The sequence below is a fragment of the Sphaeramia orbicularis genome, chromosome 24 (genome assembly GCF_902148855.1).
Source record: "Sphaeramia orbicularis chromosome 24, fSphaOr1.1, whole genome shotgun sequence".
NCBI lineage: Eukaryota > Metazoa > Chordata > Actinopteri > Kurtiformes > Apogonidae > Sphaeramia > Sphaeramia orbicularis.
Genome location: NC_043979.1, coordinates 22,889,595 through 22,910,495, shown reverse-complemented (window position 1 = coordinate 22,910,495; position 20,901 = coordinate 22,889,595). Strand labels below are relative to the sequence as shown.

Genomic DNA, 20,901 nt, shown 5'->3' with positions numbered 1-20,901 from the left:
CTTCTTTAATAGCATCTTCCAGACTTTCTCGTAATAGTTTTGCTCATAGTCATTCTCTTCTTTCCATTATAAACAGTCTTTATGGACACTCCAACTATTTTTGAAATCTCCTTTGGTGTGACGAGTGCATTCAGCAAATCACACACTCCTTGACGTTTGCTTTCCTGATTACTCATATGGGCAAAAGTTTCTGAAAAGGTATGGATAATAGTGTTAGGTATGATTATGACATCAATATATGTCTGGTTTCAAAACAATTGACGTAGTGCCTGCTGAGAAAAAAACAACTAAATGTTCGTTGTAAATTTTGCTTCCCCACCTTGTATGCTTTTTTCCTGAATTTCTCCTACAGAATTGGCATCTGAAAATCAATGTTTGACTCTGAAGCTGCACTAGTTCTACAAACACTTCCTGTAAACATTTAGAATGAAAGGTTATCTGAAGCTTCCTTTTTGGTGTGTGGGAACCATGATGTGAAAAAAAAATCAACAAGTGCTGTCACTATGTAAGCCGTGCCAAATTCTGTTTATAATTAGTGGTATTTTAGGAGTTTCTTCAGTTAATATCTGAGATTAGTGTTGTTTCTAATTACAATGAAATCTTTTTAACTGATTTAGAATTCAGCTACAGTCTTGAACTTGCTGGTTCTGAAATTTGAGCTCCTGAGTATCACCTAAGGCTGAGCTTTACAGTGTAATTCAGTGAACAAACATCATTCCCCTGCAGTCTAAGTCTTTACACTCACTTAAATGTGTGTTTGTCTAGAAAGTCTGTTAAAGGAGCTAATACAACTAGTGTTTCTCCCTTAAAATACCCCAAAAATGCCCCAAAAGAATCATTAGATTGTGTGTAGAATAAAGAATTCTGACTTTAAAGCAAAGATTTCATTGTATTGTGCAGCAGAGATTTGAACCGCATTTATTCACAGCAAAAGACCAACGAGTTGGTGTAAATGTGACCACTAGAGGGAGTAGTGAGTCACACTGTTGATCTGCAAAGATGAGTTGAGCATCGAAATAAAAAGAAAGGGATACAATAAAATAAATAAATAAATAAAAGCATTGTCATTGTTTTCACCACTGGACACAGCCCTGAAATAAAAGAATGAAGTTCGGTGCTGAAATCACAACATTTCTCCCCCACACTTTGATTATGAGGCTTAAGAAGGTTTTAAGGTACTATGTGACATTATTGTCTTTGCTAAGTTCTGTGTTTGTTGATCCACAGTTAAGAGTAAACTTTGTCAGTTCCAGTGACAGCTGGTGAAATTATTTTTTGGTGGGTGCAGTATCCAAGTCAGCTGCATTACAACCACATATCACTAGGATACATGTACATGCACTGCTATTTTAAAATATTCATTTAAATTAAAATAAAAATGCACAGTATGTGTTTTCAGTGTATTTTGCACTGATAATATGGACAATACTTTTAGACGAGGGGCAAAGGTAGTACGGGTTGATCGCATGGCATTAAAAAAATAAAACAAAACAGATGAATGATACCACTAGAGGAGGGAAACGACATCTCTAGCTCCCACATCAAAGTCAGCTGTGTTAACCACTGAACTACCCAGTTGTTTAATACTGACGCAGTAGTATCACTTAACTGATTCCATTTTTGAGGAAGGTCTTGATCCTTTTCGGGATGTGATGTTTACACCTGTGGGTGGGACAATTTTTTGTGTCCAGAGGCTCTCCTATCGCTTGTATTGGGGGGGGGAGGGGTGTCTACTGCATACGTACTATTTATAACGAGAGTGTATGATGGTAAATGGAGAGCCTTGGGTGCAGATTTTTGCACCTTAAAGGAGTGATATTTTGTTTTTTTTATGTGGAACTATACAGGGTGGGGAAGCAAAATTTACAATATTTTGAGGCAGGGATTGAAAGACAGTGTATGACCAATTAGTTTATTGAAAGTCATGAGAATTTATTTGCCACAAGAAAATTTACATAATAGAAAATGTTTTTATTCTATGTGTCCTCCTTCTTTCTCAATAACTGCCTTCACACGCTTCCTGAAACTTGCGCAAGTGTTCCTCAAATATTCGGGTGACAACTTCTCCCATTCTTCTTTAATAGCATCTTCCAGACTTTCTCGTAATAGTTTTGCTCATAGTCATTCTCTTCTTTCCATTATAAACAGTCTTTATGGACACTCCAACTATTTTTGAAATCTCCTTTGGTGTGACGAGTGCATTCAGCAAATCACACACTCTTTGACGTTTGCTTTCCTGATTACTCATATGGGCAAAAGTTTGTGAAAAGGTATGGATAATAGTGTTAGGTATGATTATGACATCAATATATGTTTGGTTTCAAAACAATTGACGTAGTGCCTGCTGAGAAAAAACAACTAAATGTTCATTGTAAATTTTGCTTCCCCACCCTGTACATTTTAAAACATTTCCCTGTGGTCTACATAAACTGTAAATGCTATACTTAGGTCTGAATTCTTTATTAATTCAACTCCACAGGTCCATCTTCGACCCTATTTCTGAGTAATGACACCAGAAAGGTTGTTTTGAGTGCTGGCCCTTTAAATGCAAATGAGCCATTTCATGCCCCACCCCCTCCAGGTTGTTGGCTGTGCTGCTCTGCCCTGTTCAACCAACAACTGAACATTTTAGGCAATCGGCTCGAAGTTTGGACATATTTTCAGTACGGACTACAACCGCTGCTGCTGACAAACACTTATGTCGTACTCGGAGAAATGTTTGTCGGAAGTCTTGACCTTATATGTGCAAATGTCGTGACGTAACTTGATATAGACGTAACAAATAAGAAGGAATTAAAACAGGTTGTAGAAATCCACTGGATTTTTGCCAAAATGAATATAAAGATAGCTTTGCAGCACCTGGAGGGTTCAAATTCAAACTTCTTGAACTATTAGGGTCCAAATACACAAATAAATGTACCCAAGACTAATAAAAGTGGGTTTAGCAAAATATGACCCCTTTAAACAGGAAACACGTGACTTGACTGCTCACTAAACGACTGAAAACATTTTTAAACTCCACCTGAATGCTAATTATACACAGTACTCACAGGCTGTATCATGTATATCTTGTTTGTTTAATATTAATTCATTCATTTTCTGATCCCTGCTTTATCCTCTATAGGGTCACGGGGTCGCTGGAGCCTATCCCAGCTACTTATGGGTGAAGGCAAGGTACATTCTGGACATGTCACCAGTTCATCACAGGGCTGACATGCAGAGATAAACAATCACCCTCACGTTCACACCTATGGGCAATTTAGATTAACCCATTAACCTATCAGTGCATGTGTTTGGATGGTGGGAGGAAGCCGGAGTACCCAGAGAGAACCCACACAGTCACGGGGAGAACATGCAAACTTCACATATCGACTGGTGTTGGAATCGAACCCTGGACCTTCTTGCTGTGAGGCACAAGTGCTATCCACTGCACCACTGTGTCACCCTTGAGTGTTTTTGTAAAATTATGCTATGCGATTCCTATCGTCTTCTTCATATGAGACAGGTGGTGCGGCGACCTAGTGCCCTCTATTGACGAGTCACCACTGGTCAGTTCTGACTTTGGATGATTCCAAACAGATGTTTTGTGCAACTACTGACAACACATATACTACATAGAAAACAGAGGTAGTTTGTGGTTTTACTGTGACTGATACAGCACATGAAGATTCTAAGACAGAGACATATTTTGGCTCACTGTCAAAATATCTGTCTATGACTTCTGTTTGAAGAAGAAAACTTGATGATACTGTCATATAGATGTGTGTAAACAATGAACTTTATACTTTCTTCAGTGAGTGAGACAGTCTGGGGAGTCATAGCCTTAATTAGTTGGTGGTTTTGGTAGCTGTGAGTGTGTTCTGGTTCACAACTTTCACCTTACACATAACCCCTTTAAAACCACAAGGAAATCGAGGGCTTTGCAACTGTACCACTGGTTACAGATTGGTCTTTTGTGCGGTTGTGGGGTTCACATCCGCTCTGGGATGTGTTGTTTCATTTATTAGTTAGGAAATGGTAGTGGGTTTTTTTTCTCACCTGACTAGGTAGCTCTTAAGCCCACCACCATATGTGATAACAAGCAGCTCTGCAGACCACTGAGCGCTGGCAGTGTACTCCAGGAAGATCAGGCCTGCCACTGCACAACTGAAATCTCCAGGAAAACTCACCACCTGGATCAAGAGAGAAAGATGAGAGACAAAAATGTGAAAGTGAGTGCTGTAACTGCTGGAAGAAATCAAAAGAATGAGAAAAAAATGGATGCATTATCTATCAGTGTGAGCACCAAACATGTTTTTACAAGGGCAAACAACAAAGATACATCATACCAGCTACATTTGTTGAATAAAAAAAAACATAAAGTAGACAGGAAAGAGATTAGATTAAAAGAGAAAATGATGGGACAGGGAAGGCAGGGAACAAAAGATAAGAGACAGAGCAACTGGAAAGAGAGACAGAAAGTGTGGGAGATGGGCAAATTTAAATTTCATTTTAATCCAGGCTCACTTTACTTTTTCTGTCAAATTTGCTGTTTTATCATCACTGCCAGAAATAGCAGCAAGTCACCGGTGTGTGCTCTTAACAGTGACAAACAAGAGAAACAGTACAGCAGAGCAGGGGGAGCTGATGTACGTGGGCAAGTGGTGTACTGTAGATGCATAACAAAGTAATGCTGCACTAAAGAAGAATGAAGATCACAGACATTGAAAGAGAGAGTGTGGCTGGGGAGTGGAATAAGTGTGTGCACTCACTGTCTCTGACAAAGCGGAGAGAGGAATGGAGGGAAGGATAGACAGATATGGCAGACAGATAATAAGCCGCACATTGAGGGCATTAAAGTGAGGGGGTGACAGATGGAACCTGAAATGGTAGCAAGAGAAAAGCTACTGACACACACACACACACACACACACACACACACATACATACACGTCAGGATGAGACAAATGCAAAAACAAAGAGAGAAGAAGGTCCAGGGAGGACAAGAAGAGCAGCCGGCATGTGAAACTTTAAAGAGAGGTGGCGATAAAGATGAATACGAAGAAGGAATGGGGGCTATATGAGCAAAGAGATGAACAGAAGAAAAAAGAGACAATGAATGAAAAAGCAGCCAAGGCAGACAGACGGAGCTCTGACAGAAATACACTGTCTTCAAAAGGTGACAGGCAGCTCAAAGTGCCCAGTAAATGTGTGCTCCACTTGAAGAAGCAGAGCAGGGCTCAGTCTTTCTCTAGAGCCCAGTTGATGGATATGTGAACCCTTACAACTGCACTCATTGCAAACTTTGTAATATAGGAAATTCCACTGATGTATACCGTTGGTCTTTATGGATGGGAATCGCTAAATCTGTCTGGAGTTTATATAAAGGAACCAAACAAGAACATTAGCTTTGTTCTGTAAATTTCCCTGCATATCAAGGTAGGCTTAAACGTGAATTAAATGTAGTTGAACAAACTCTCTGTATGAAAGTTTTATACTGATGATGTTTGATTATACTGAAGAAAAAATGTCAGATAATCATGTATAAATTCAGGGATATAATACATTATAATACTGACATAATGAAAGACTGAATGAATGATTAGATTAAATTAGATTAGATTAGATTTTATTGATCCCACCATGGGGAAATTTAACAGTTTACAGCAGTAATATGCAACACACCAGTGCAAAAGAAAGGCAGGAAGAAATAAACATTCTTAAAGTATAAAAATTTAAGTATAAAATTTAAAGATATTTACATATTTACAGTGATTGCACATATACATGATGTGATATGGGGGTGGTGGAGGGTCACTGTGTAATGAATGAAAGAATGAATGATTCCATTATAATGCCTTGAATATTATTTAGTGGTCTGTTACTGTTCCATATAAAATGAACTGTGTGGGGTACAACCTTTAAAACAATCACAAATTCAACAGTTTGAAAAATCTATATCTTACCAAGTGTATTTTTCTCATTTCTAGTCAATATCTCATCAGACTTAAAATAAGACATAATCACCTAAAAAGTAACTTTTTAATGTGATATAAGAACTTATTTTTAGACAATAGATCTTGAAAATCTTATTTCAAGAAATCTTACCAAGATAATTTTCACTTGTTCCATTGGCAGATTTTTTTTTTTTTTTGCTTGATTCAATGGAAAATTATCTTGGTACAGTTTCTTGAAATAAGATTTTCAAGATCTTTCGTCTAAAAATAAGTTCTTATATCTCACTGAAAAGTTACTCTATAGGTGATTATGTCTTATTTTAAGTGGGATGGGATAGTTTGACTAGAAATGAGAAAAATACACCTGACAAGGTTTAGATTTTTTTCAGTAAATAGTTTTACTGCCGATAAAAGTGAGTATCATTAATTAGACCGGTTATTATGATCACATACTGCAACAACTAAATAATTACAGGAAAATTACAGGTGTAAAATGTAAAGATAAATGAAAAAAAGTATGTAGGAGAGGTGATTTTTATTATTTTTAAATGATTTGTTTAGGTTAGATAAGTGATTGTGTATTTATTTCTTTGTTTATGTAAAATATTACAGTAGACATTTAAATATTGCAGACACATGGCTTCCCACCTCCTCCTTCAGCCCTTGGTATTTCCTTTTCCTTGATGCTATCACTCAGGATCACAGCATCTATCACCACCACTGTCTTCAGATGTTTATTGACCACTACTATCTCAGCTCTGATGTTGAATTGAGATTTGGGTTTACATAGCTTTTACCCCATCCATTTACTATCATGATGAAATGCAGTATATTATTAAACACAAAGTCACTCCCATACAGTGTATAATTTTTTTTTCAACAAGGGAGAGTAAATGCATTGTGAGTGGTATGTTTACGGTATAAAAAGTATGGAATGCATTTCTCTAGTTTGGGTAAATTATGCCAATACACTTTTAAAAACACAAAACTGGCTTTTGGTTTATACAAGTATGGTTTACAACTGTTTCTGAGAGTGTACTGTGACTGACTTTCTGTTTTCTTATTTCTTGAGGGAAGAATAAGTTGATAAGAATCTAAACAAGCAAATATAAGCAGTCCATTCAGTCAAGACTTAATACATAGACTGCTGACTTTGTTTATACTGTTCATGCTGTTAAATATTTGTTACGCTATGTGTTACGACTGAGTAAAATAAATTCACAAAAATTCACAAAATGCATCAGAAAAGGAGAAAAGTAAACACTGGGTCTCCAAATGCTATGAATAGTCACTTATAATCAACATATGCACAAAAAGCATCATCGTGTCAGCCTGGAGAAGTTACCGGTGGGATGACAAAGAGTTCGCTGCCCATGAGGTCAAAGACGCGCACAGTGCCAGTGCTGTCGGCGTATGCCAGCAGGGTGCAGTCAGGGCTCCATGCCACCCGGCGCCACTGTGGGTTTGGGTCCTTTGGCACTATCACAGACAAAAAAGAAAAAAAAAAAACAACACTTGAAAGTCCATGCATAAGAGACGGATAAAAGAGAAAGAATAACAAGTGAGCCAAGGATTTGTTATAAGGCCAGATGAGAAAACTCTCTTGGAAAAAAATCTCTGGTGTGCTGAAGATGAATACAGATGGGAAAAGAAGCACAGAGCTAATGGCATACATCAACACAGAGTGTCTAAGGACCTATCCAATTCATCTATGAAGGACAGCTAGAGTAATACATCTCAATAATTGTCTCTCAAAGACGTGCACAAACACATCTGCACGTGCACTCACAGTGAAAAGGGGGAAAGGTGGAGTGAGTAAAAGAGGCAGATAGAAAGGAGGAGGAGAATGGAGATCATAAATCCAGCTTTTATTGAAGTATAGGCTACTGTTTTAGCGATGTGCTGGCTCAGCAGTGCTGGGAGTGTAACCATATCGCTGTGATAAAGCACATCGCTGCCTGCTGGCACTTTCTCAAGGATTCACTGACATACTTCCCTCGGATAGAAGAGCGGGGGCTGTCCAATCAGCTGCTGATCCTGTTATGAATACATCTCTGTTTTTATATATAAACCAGTCTGTGTTGAAATCAGTTTTTCTTTTTGTAAACATGTACACAACCACGATGTGTCGGGCAGAAGAAAGCCAAGTGGAGTATTTAAGTCGCTCAGATTTCTACATTTGGCGAACAGTGTGAAACATAATATGCCACTACGGGTGCTCTGTCTGCTAAGCAATAAAGTTATGAAAAGGAAGTTATGTTTTTGTTGATATCACATTACAGTGCTATTGGCGTTTATTGTATTGGATTTCTTGGCTGTGCAATGCTGCCGCAACCCCTGGTGGGCAATACTGCAAACGAATGGAGGCGTCGGACATTGTATGACTAGAATTTTAAATGAAGAACAAAGCAAAGAAGTGGGAGGCGAGACAGACACAGAGAAGGAGAGATGGTGAAAGAGAGAGTGAGACACAATGAATTTGGCACCCGCTGAGAGAAATAATAGCTCCCCTAAATTTTAAGGGCCTTAAGTATTCGAAAGCACCTCAGGATGTGGGAGATTTAAAACACCTATGAGACTGTGAGCTGAGGAGGAGCAAACAAGAACATTTGAGACCACGCGCCTCTTCTGTTCGCCTCTTTTTGTACATTTAGTTCTTTTTCCTTCCTGTTTTAATCCTTTTTTCTATTTCACTTTGCCTTCCATCCATTGCCTATCTCCCTCCCATTATGAATAGCATGCTGTATGTTGTTCTGCGGCTGAGAGGGCTCCATTTCCACATAGATGGCTTTTTGGGGAAGCTGGAAAATTGGATGCTAGTGTCCTGTTCTTCTAGCAGAGAGGGAGGGGGGGGGGGCGTTGGGGAGAATTATGCCTGACGACCCAACAGAAACCTTCTATCTGAAGCCTTGTGGATGCATTTATCAGAGTTCAACACTTATGAATTATGTACGGGGGCGGGAGACGACTCCGCTGTTACAGAAGCAGACAGACAGGGAGGAGTGAAAAAAGAAAAAAAAAGACACAGAGTGAAAACACAGGTGTGGATGTGCAGAATACACTCATGCGCACGGGATGCATACACACAAGGCGGTGCGCGAGTAAAAAACGCAGAACGCATGCCTCCGTGCACGCTCCTCCATTAAAAGCAAATGCCATTAAAGGCAGGATCACAGCAAAATCCATTAGGACAAATCTCCGTGAAATGAAATGAAGTAAAAGTAAAATGAAAAGGAGAGACGAAATGGAATGAAAAAGAGGGGGAGGCTGGGGTTTACACAGGCCTAGAGGCTACTGTTATCCACACTATGAACCATTAGAACAACGGCCCACAATGACGGCTAGCCAGAGCAGAACAAATATAGTAAGAGGCCGAGAGGGTGGGAAATATGATGAGAATGAGGGAAAAAATGAAGGAAGAAAAGGCATATCACAAAGACAGACCTATTGAGACAACCCACATGAGTTTTATTTTGGGATTCTTACAGGAAGGGTTTTAAAGCTTTAGTGTTTGGGGCAGAATGTCAATGCGAACTAGCATGAAAAATTCATGGCAAAGAACAGAACCAAGGACAGCTTCAATCTACAACTGCATTCTAAATTTGATCTATAAGTAACTGTATATTAATCAGCAGTAATGCATATATGGATAAGACCAGTCATTATTAACTAAACTAACATTAGTCAAGCTGAGTTTTCTATCTGTTGTAAATGTAAAGGTTTGTAAACATGAAGCACAACGCCAATTTGGGAGTCACCTAAGCTAAATTAATGTAAAATAAATATGAAGTGCATAAAAACAAATAGCTGTTCAACATTGGACTTGTTCCTTTTAAAAAATTCTTGAATGTTGTTTATTATCTGCTCCATGTTTTCCAAATTTTGATACAGATGGGTGATGATGGTCCAAAATTATGGAAAATTAGAGTTTCCTGTTGAATAATAATTAAAAAAAAAAAAACTCTTCCATAAAAACCCAGACAGTACCTTAAAGGGGTCATATTTTGCTAAACCCACCTTTATTAATCTTTGATACATTTATTTGTGTATTTGGACCCTAATAGTTCATAAAGTTTGAATTTGAACCCTTCAGGTGCTGCAAAGCTATCTTTATATTCATTTTGGCAAAAATCAAGTGGATTTCTACAACCCATTTTAATTTCTGCTTAATTTGTTACATCTATGACTAGTTACGTTATGACATTTGCACAAAGACTAATAAAAGTAGGTTTAGCCAAATATGATCCCTTTAAAAAAAAAAAAGCTAAACATCACTCCTTTAACACTGAGGTAAAACTCTGTTATTGACATTTTTGTAACTTGTTTTGACATATTTTAGGAAAAGCACTGGTTTTACTAACTAGCGGCATTGTACGATAGCATGACAGGCTAAAATCGCTCAGCCTACCTGACAACAATTGAATACGGACATAAAATTGTGCCTAGGCGATAGTCAGGTAATGTTTTTATTCATTTGGTGAGTTTGGCGGCTATCGGGCGTGTGAAGGCTGAGCAAAATCCGTACAAACGCCCTCCTGTGCTGCAACATCGATCGGACAGACACAGAACGTGCATTATATAGTAGGATAACAATGATGACTCTTGTTGGAGCATACTATGTAGTGGTCTATACTAACCAAAGTGTGTTAATCAATATTTAAAACTGTAAAAATCCTTTGCCATTATGTATCAACTACCTCTGAATGTCCAAATGGGTCATAACTGATGACAATGAAAAGATGAAAAACTGCATTTTACACCAATTATTTACATGGATTGATAGGATTAGTGGTTCAGCAGGTATTAAACATTTTACATCAGTAGATTGTTTTGGTCGCCAGTATCTGTTTGGGTCTTTATGGGTTAAATCACATGGGAATGATCATGTTCAGATTTCATTCAAATGGAGTTATTCCTCAGGAGATGAAGCGTGTTGTCCACAAACTAAGTTCCTCTTGGTGACTGGTTCATTAGTTAGTGAATGTGTGTGCATTAGTTGGGTGAATGTGAGGCACTGAAAAGCACTTTGGTCCATTTACTATTTTAGTGAAAAAGCTGTGAGGACGACGCTGTGATTTTCTCTGGCGTCTGTACCAACCAAACATGTTCCTTTACATCTGTATCTTCATAGCACTTCACATATGATGGTATGCCGCAGCAAAAATGTATGTTTCTAAAATAAACTGCAGTTCCTTTGACTTGGTAAGTGCACTTGGTTCTAATGTGATTTTGATAATATTTTGACTAATATTTTGAAGAGTTAAGCCTTATTTCTTAGTGGAAAACAGACACATTAAAAGAAAAACACATTAAAACACCCCACAGAGCAATAGAGTTAAAAGCAACTCTCCATGGGTTCATTACTGTGAGCAACACATTTAACACATCATGATTTTATTTTTTTTCTATATAAAATGATTAATCATGGCAGCTTTAAGCCTTTAAAACTCGTTAACCTGCACAGTCTGGTTCTCCCCATGTTTGAATAGCGCAATTACAACCATTTCAAAATACAGCTAATCAAAAAAAAAAAAAAAAAAATCAAGGCGATTTATTTTTATCAGGCGCGACGATGCTGTGTTTAATGAGTGGCAGTGCAGGGGACGAGGGGCATTATCTCCGGTGTCGCACTCACATGTTCCCATTAGCCGCTATGGCCGATATTTCTCTTTGAAAAAAAAACTCAAAGGTGCTGTGTACAAATGCAGAACACAGACATCAACACACTATGAATTAAAACTACAGGTTAGACACACACCGAAGACTTAATACGTAGAAAAACATGCTCAGATATTCAACCTTTGATCATATGTACAGCACTTTCATCATTTTAGACATGGCATGATTTATATTTGTTGCACAGATATTGAGGGCTGCATAAATTGGTAAAAAAAAAAAAAAAAAATACGATTTGAGTGTGTTTGGTTGGTTATCAAGCAAAATGCACATCTTCCTCATCATTCTGAAACATGTATTTTTTTTCCACCTCAAACAATCTTGAAACTAGTATTTAATCAAATGCAACAACTTCGACTGTAGCAGCATACATTATTTATGTCTGCTCAGGGTCATTGAATTAAGAATATTACCAGGCTAGACCATTAAACTGCAGCTTTTGGTGATTATGTAACTTCTAAGGCTGACATTGCAACTGAGATTTGATTAAGTGTCCAGCTCAAATGAATATGTAAAATTAAAACTCCAATAATAATTTCATATTAACCATCCTTGATTTTTTTTAAAATTTATTTTATTCTCACTCGTGCTTTTAGTCACTTAAAATCACATTACAAGGACACACACACAGCCCTTGATTCACTTACACCTTCACCAGGCAAGTGACTATTTTTTGTTATTTCTGTATACATTACAACACAGTGACAGCAACAGTTACAGAGAGGACAGTGAGTCAACAATCTTAGGTCCAATGTGGTCTACAGGGTCTGTAAGGTCCACCTCTGCATGAACAGTGAGGGTACCTGCTTTGTTAGGTACCATGAAGTAATGGTACTAATGTAAGGAATGATGTTCAAAGGGATAACGTGGATGTGGACAGGGGTCTGGATCAGCACTTATGTTGTTGTGATGTTCTAAATCCTACAGTATTTAAACAAGCGCAGGTAATACCACAACTCAAAAAACCTTCCCTCACCCCCACTCAAGTGGAGAATTATTGACCAGTCTCACTCCTCCCATACCTTTCTAAGACCATCGAAAGGGCAGTTTTCAAACAGGTCACAGAATTCCTCTCCCAAAATAACCTCCTTGACATCAACCAATCTGGCTTCAAAATCGGCCACTCCACTGAAACGGCTCTGTTGTCTGTGACAGAAGCCTTGAAAGAGGCTAGAGCAGCAGCCAAGTCTTCAGTACTCATTCTACTCTACTTGTCAGCAGCATTTGACACTGTCAATCATGATATCCTGTTATCCATACTCTGGAATATGGGCATCACAGGCCATGCACACTCCTGGTTTCAATCTTACCTTACTGGTCGGTCCTTCAAAGTGTCCTGGCTAGGGCACACATCAGCAGTTCACCGCCTCACCATGGGGGTCCCCCAAGGCTCTGTGTTGGGCCCCCTCCTTTTTGCCATATACACCACCTCACTCGATCAGATCATCCACTCACACGGCTTCTCATATCATTGCTATGCTGATGATACCCAGCTCTATCTGGCATTCCCACCTGATGACTCCACAGTCTCAGCACGAATCTCAGATTGTCTCTCTGACATATCTGCATGGATGAAAGCCCATCACCTTCAGCTGAACCTGTCCAAAACTGAACTGCTGGTCTTCCCAGCTAAGCCAACCATACAGCAGGACATCGCCATCAGTACTGACTCCATACCTCTGGCTACTACCAGTGTAGTACGTAACCTGGGAGTCATGATTGATAATCAGTTGACCTTCACAGATCATGTTGCCTCTGTCACCCGATCATGCCGTTTCACTCTGTTCAACCTAAGAAAGCTCAGACCATACCTAACTGAACAGGCCACCCAGCTCCTGGTACAGACTATGGTCATCTCCCGTCTTGACTACTGCAATGCTCTTCTAATGGGCCTCCCAGCTTGTGTTGTCAAACCACTACAGATGGTCCAGAATGCAGCAGCGCGTCTGGTCTTCAATCAGCCTAAAAGGGCACATGTCACCCCCTTACTCACTGAGTTACACTGGCTACCCATAGCTGCCCGCATCAAATTCAAATCCTTAATCCTAGCCTACAAAATTCTCAGTGGGTCTGCTCCTACCTACCTAGGTGCACTGATAAAAGCTTATGTTCCCCCACAACCACTCTGCTCATCTGGGGAACGTAGTCTGGTGGTCCCCAGACCTTGTACAAGACAATCCAGGCTCTTTTCATGGGTCGTTCCACGTTGGTGGACCGCCCTACCAAGTGCTACAAGAACAGAGGCATCCCTGCCTATCTTCAAGAAGCTCCTGAAGACCCAGCTATTCCGAGAGCACCTCCTATCCTAACACTTTCAAACATTCCATCTTAAATATTCTAATAGGGTTTTTCCCAGGATTATCACAGATTCTTCCAGGATTATTTCTGGACCTGCTGCGGTGGTTCTGCCTCTTCCCTGCCCTCATCATCACCACTCACTTATCCTCAACTGCCTCCATGTGTTTCCCCCTACTCCCCCCTTCTCCCCCAGCCTCTATCTCTATCGCTCTCTCTTTTTCTCTTTCTTTACCCTCTCTCTTTAACCCCAACTGGTCAAGGCAGACGGCCATCCTCCAGGAGTCTGGGTCTGCTCGAGGTTTCTGCCTGTTCAAGGGAAGTTTTTCCTCGCCACTGTCACCAGTCACAAGTGTTTGGTCCTGGAGGATTCTGTTGGGTTTCTGTAAATTGGCTTAGAGTCTGGTTTTTGACCAACTCTATATATAAAGTGTCATGAGATAACTTTTTTTGTGATCTGGCGCTATATAAATAAAATTTGATTGATTGAGTGATTTAATTGGTTTTCCCCTTTAAGTCGCTTTGGAAAAAAGCATCTGCCAAATGCATAAACATAAACATAATGTTCTAAAATATATGTTACTTTCACCTTACATGTGTTTTTCTTGCATTTTATATATATATATTTTTTAGTTTGTTTGTTTTTTGCCACTTACGGGTAAGGAACCAAATATGGTAACTTCACTGACCTTGATTTTCTACATAACAATAAAAAATGTTTACAAAATTTTACAATAGTAAAACAGTCTTGTTAGGTCGTCCAATAATACACTATATATGTATATATGTACACTACCGGTCAAAAGTTTTAGAATACCCCAATTTATCTAGTTTTGTATTGAAATTCAAGCAGTTCAAGTCCAATGAACTGCTTGAAATGGTACAAAGGTAAGCGGTGAACTGCCAGAGGTAAAAAAACAAAAAAAACAAAAAACAGGTAAGGTTAAACAAAACTGAAAAATAATGTAAATTTCAGAATTAAACAAAAAGGCGAACAAGAAATAGGTTAACAACTTAAAGCAGTTCTGCAGCAATGGAGGTTGATCAAGCCTCGAAAGTTGGTGCTACCAATTCCTACAGGTGTCCCAACGTTTGTGAATTCCTTCCAACCCCCTCTGTCTGCATAAAAGTAATGTTGGAACACACTTTGGTACCATACCGTTGTGAGCATTATTTGAACAGTATTGTACTGCAGGAAGTAGTGTGTTACTATAAGAATGGCGAGGAAAAGACAATTAACGATAGAAGAGACAGACCATCATAACATTTAAAAATGTATGTGTTTCCTACAGAGAAATGTCCAAGAAAGTCAAGGTGTCAGTAAGTCCAGTTTCCTTCACCATCAAAAGGCACTCAGAAACTGGGGGAAATGCTGACAGGAAGACGTCTGGCAGAGCCAAACACACAACAGAATCAGAAGACAAGTTTCTGACAGTCAACAGCTGGATTGATAGGAGACTCACAGGACAACAGCTTCAAGCACAGCTCAGTAGTGGTTGTAGTAAGCAAGTCTCAGTTTCAACTGTGAAGAGAAGACTTCCAGTTGCAGGTTTGATCAGTTCATAACACCTTCTTCCAGTCTTCAGTAGTCCACTGGCGGTGTATCATGGCCCAGGCCTGCCTCTTTTTCTTATTCTGAAGTCTGAGCAATGGCTTTCTTGCTGTAACTCAACCCATCAAACCTGCAACTGGAAGTCTTCTTTTCTTTCTTTCTCTGCTAAAAGCCTGACTAGGGACTGGAGATGGAAACTAGCAATAGCTATAATCTCTTTGTGTGAATCATCAGTTACTACAGCTTGTTTGTAACAAGTAGAAGTTATACTATGTAATTTGCATTGTCCCTATCAAACAAACTTTATAAATAAATAAATAAGGTTGAAATTTTGAATTTCAGAGTATTTCTATGAGTGTCCTATAAAGAGCTAAATATAATACAAGAGTTGTACTACACAAAAGCAAATGCCCCATTTGTTCAGTGAGGTGAAGTATGTTGATGGATAAAACAGAAGAGGTCTTACCCTGGCATTTCCCAATGACGGAGCAGAAGTCATCCCTCACAGACCTGAGGAGGACACACACAGGGCGAGTGATGGAAGGAGAGTGTGACACTACACTACATGGCAACAATGCACACGGCCACGCACGCCTAACCTTATCTGACCCAATATAAAGGGGGCTGTTACAGCCACTGAGCGTCTGCCAAAGTAGCTCAATGGATCAAGCCAACCGGACCTTGAGAGTGGGCTGTGTTTGGACAGACTTTTAACGGAGCTCAGTGGATCAGGCCTTGAGCTGACTTAACACCCACTCACACCACCTCATACTATGAAGCAAGGCTATAAAACACACTATGATTAAACAACACTGCTGTGTACCAAGGAAACAAGAGGAAACCAAAGTATTAATCTGAGGCTATAAACAGGGTTCCTACAGGTTTCTACAAGTTGAATTTAAGACCTTTTCAAGACTACTTAGAACAGAATTTAATACCCATTTCACGACCATACTGGAAAAAATTCATGACTCCTAGAATTTAGGAAAATGTATTTATTTACATCAGTGGAGATTGAATATTACCTACATACTGTACACAGAACTGAATGCTCTGTGATTATTTCTCACCGGGGGCTGTAAAGTTAGCAATAATTGGTTCCTAATTTCATTATAAATTGTCAGTTGGAACAGGTGAAACTGAGTAGACTAATGTTGTTCCTTGCAGCTTGGACATTTAACAGACACATTTGAACATAATATAGCCAACAAGTTTATGGAAATATAAATTAAGACCTACCATATCAAATTTAATACCTTTTAAAGACTTTTTAAGGTATTAAATGCAGTTTTGTAAATTCAGGATTTTTAAGACTTTTAAGACCCCACAGGATCCCTGTATAAAGTAATCCACAGCACTGAGCTAAATGTAACATAGCTTATGCTCTGAATAGCTCAGATACACATGACAGAACAGTCATTGGGTTCTGTATATATGCTCATAAAGCGGGATTTCAATTACACAAAGGTTCAACAGTAAATGGGCCATCTGAGTCAAGGCCTAGTTTAGTTAACCTTCAGAGAGCAGGATATATTTGTATACCTAGTTGATTTCTATTGATTTCCATTTCCATTTTGCTCCATTTCAAGCATTACACTGTGTCAATAGTGTACACTGCTGAGTGAGCATATTTATGAACTGTAAAAGGGAGCCTGGGTTTGTTTTGGAAAGTAATTACACCTACTCAAAATGAACACAAACATATACAGGTAAATAAGCTTTGGCCTTTTTCTCTATGCTCCTTTTTCACATAAACAAAACTAATTGTGAAATGTCATTTTAATTGGCCTCAGGCATCAGCTAGACCAAAGAAATAATTAGTCAACTGATGAAAACATACTGAGGATGAGTGTTTATATACTTAAATCTGATTTTTTTGTTTTTTTTAAATCCTCATTCAGGTCCTCTGGAAGTAGGCTACTATGGCCAACCACTTTCACATCTTCTGGGATTGTCCCTCTGTGGCTCCATTTTGGAGATGTGTCCATGGCCTCCTGGAGGCAATTTTTAAGTTTAAAATTTGTTTTGACTTTAAAACCATGCACCTCAATGATTTAGAAGAACTCAAGAGTGCAAAGAGAGATACATGTTTATTGAGACTACTCTTAGTAGCAAGTAAGAAGGCCCTGACCAGAAAATGGCTGAAAAGAGACATACCTACTATAAATGACTGGACTGATGTTGTTTACAGTGTATATGTTATGGAGAGAATCATATTTAAACTGAGATGTAAAATTGATTTCTTCGCTGAAAATTGGTTAAAATGGCTCACTTCTGTTTCAACTGTAAGCCCTGATTTTGTATAATGAAAGAATCAGATATGGTCCGCACAACCTGTGAGCTCCCAAAGAATTTTATTCACCATGAATACAATTCTTTGGGAGCTCACAAGATGTGCGGACCATATCTGATTCTTTCATCCACTGTGTTTCTGGAATCCTGCACACCTTTCAGTGACTGGATGTGCGTGTCATCACCTCATTTCACTGATTTTCTTTAATAACAACGTGCCCCTACAGAGGGCACATCCTCAAACTTTGCCGTAAAGATAATTAATATGGATATATGAGCATAGTGATGTACGTGTGGACTAAATTTTACTCAGATGTTGGATTCTCCCCCTGCTGTTTGTTCTATTATTGTTTGTATTTGTGTTGTTTTTTTGTCAAAAACAACAATAAAAAGTAAATTTTTAAAAAATCAGCATTCTTTAGATATGAAATGAGACTGCAGCTCTGTTTTAAAGAGAGACATGATAAACACTCAATTAATGAAAAGTGCCTGAAACAGACGGTTGGTGTTCAATAGTTACCTTATCTCCACACACTGGTCCTGTACCACTGCCAACAGTTTGCCATTACTGCATTAAAAAAGAGAGAGAAAAAAAAAAAAAAAAGAAAATGGTTAAGAATGGTAAAAGAGAATTAAGTAACTGGAAGTGAAAGGAAAGACAAAGGAAGATAAGGAAAGTAGAAAGCAAACAAGGTAAATGTCAGCTATGAACGCCATTAATTAAGATGGCAGATATATTCATGAACATCAAAAGGAAGATGGGACAGATTAATGATGGAGAGATGATGGAGGACAACTGGATGAAACAGATATAACACGCTGGAATAGGAGCCCAGTTTGAAGAGCTTAAAGAAAGGAGGAACAACAATGATTAGAAGCATTAAACTGAGCAAAGATAGTTTCAGAGGGAGTGAAATGAGGGAGAAAGATTTAAGGGCTGACAGAAACGAAATGGAAGGATCAAGCACATCAAACTAATGGACATCTGCAGCATCAATTGGCCACACTTAACACTGTCTTACATGGTTGAATCAATAGCCAATTAAAAACTGCCTTTCTACTTGGTTTGTCTCTTGTAATGAATACGATTAAATGATTGGCTAAGGGGATACACAAAGCAGGAGAAGGTGGCGGCTCAGTGCATGTCAGCAACTAAGTAGTCCATATTCACGTATTGATCACAGTGGGAGTGTGTACCTGTGTGTATAGGAAGCACAGGGAGAACTAAGTGAGTTTTTAATGAGTGTCCTTACAATGCTATTTAGTGCAAGTGTGTGTGTGTGTGTGTGTGTTGTACCTTGCTAAGATGAGTTGCCAGTTGATCTGCTTGTTTGCCAGTCGGACGAGGCCAGGAGGCAGAGACGAGCTGGTCGGGCTAGGTTTATAGGAAAAAAAAAAAAAAAAATCATGTAACAGTCACTCATTTATTACAAGAAAAAAATAATTAGCTGCTAAATACAGTTCGGAACATTTTAAAGACTTTAATGCCTGTCATTTTTACGTATTTATTTTATTATTTATTTATTTCAAACATGCAAAGAAACAAAATAAAACAAAACGAAGCAAAATAAGACAAAAACAAAATAACATTGAAATGAACGGAATCTATCTTCAAGTACGTGCAAGTCTGAATTTTGGTCGAAAAGGAGTAGAAAGAAGTATAAACTTATTTAATCCTACCCCTCAGGTGCTTTTACACCTTTATAACTAACTTAATACAATAATCAAACAATACATTTTTCCAAATTTTAACATTCATCCACAACGAATACATAATGCAGTAATTGAATCATACACAACAATATGATCATGGCAGTACAGTCATACAAACAGACTCAACAATTCAACAATTTTCAATCAATTCAATATTATCCATAAACAAACACCCCTCATTGTCATTATTAAATACTGTGCCTCACAAGAATCAATTTTTCATATCTTTAGTCATTCCAATTTGACGTTGACAAATTCCAGATTCTCCACAGAATTGCAGTTCATACCAGTGAAACCTATAGTATGCACTTATTATATTGTCGTACATTTCATTTCCACACTGACAGCACATACACATTACTGTAAATAATATATACATAAACATATATTCTAATAGACCAGATCCCTGCACACATCCACTCACTGTATAAAACTCCACTTTGCACTCTGTACATATTACAACATAAATCCATTGTAAATCTCATCCCGTTGTTGTCGAATGTTTGTCTATATTAAATTATATGTTCAAGTGTGATTGGGTTCATGTAGTTTGGGGTTCATGTTGAAACATGTGAGCAAAGAAAAACCAAAGCCAAATTCCTTATATGTGTTCACATACTTGGCCAATAAAGCTGATTCTGATATAGATATATAATTCTTTCCAAGCCAACGCATCTTGCCCTCTGTGGTTCATGTCATGGATTTTGATGTCAAACTAAATGTTTAAAAAAATCTATTAAGTCGCTTTGACCTTGTACAGTCCTAAAGTCCCTCTCCAAGTACTTTTTTAGTTATGTATTTTTGAAGCTGTGCCCTCAGAGCTCAAGTTTATGATTAGTATGTGTATTTTGTTGGCATTGCATAGAGACAGAAAAACCTTGAGGTCGACATCATCCAAACACCTACTGATAAAAAAACAACAACCTCTGAATGAAAAGTATGAACAAAATAGTATTATAACGATGCTTAGGGTATATCCCCGGAACCTCCAATCCTCTTGATATGAACCAAATGTGAGCTTGTTTGGCCGACTATATGTATTAAAAATGTCCAAAAAACTGATTTTTCTACAGAGGCGCCCCCATTTGGACCAGTGATAATATTCATGGAACACCCAAAATCAATAGGGTTCTTCCCCTAGGTGCTAAAGGGGGATAGTAATCGTGTTCACACGGTGGATATACTTATTTACTTATTTATTTCATTCACTGTACTACCACACCAGTATTTTATCACTTATTTTATGTCAGTTGTTTTTAATTATGTGTATTTTTATTGCTGACCCTGCATCGTCATTTCATTCTGCAGTGCATCTCTGATGTAATTTGCCTTAATGACAATAAAAGTGTTCTGAATCCGAATAACGTCAGAAAATTATTTGCTGAATAATCTCAGAAAAGATATTAGATATTTGTTGGACGATCAATCTGAATCAAG

General features: G+C 38.3%; 1 protein-coding gene across 1 annotated transcript in view; it reads right to left on the bottom strand.

The window, feature by feature from the left end:
* The window catches only part of nbas (NBAS subunit of NRZ tethering complex), a 228,409-nt gene that overhangs the window by 202,583 nt on the left and 4,925 nt on the right, over positions 1-20,901 (bottom strand). The window contains exons 4-8 of the mRNA XM_030128460.1: positions 19,049-19,126; positions 18,272-18,319; positions 15,926-15,969; positions 7,282-7,415; positions 4,039-4,172 (exon numbers count right to left, since the gene is read on the bottom strand). Of these exons, the coding sequence (XP_029984320.1) occupies positions 4,039-4,172; positions 7,282-7,415; positions 15,926-15,969; positions 18,272-18,319; positions 19,049-19,126 (438 nt within the window). The remainder of the gene's footprint in view (positions 1-4,038; positions 4,173-7,281; positions 7,416-15,925; positions 15,970-18,271; positions 18,320-19,048; positions 19,127-20,901) is intronic.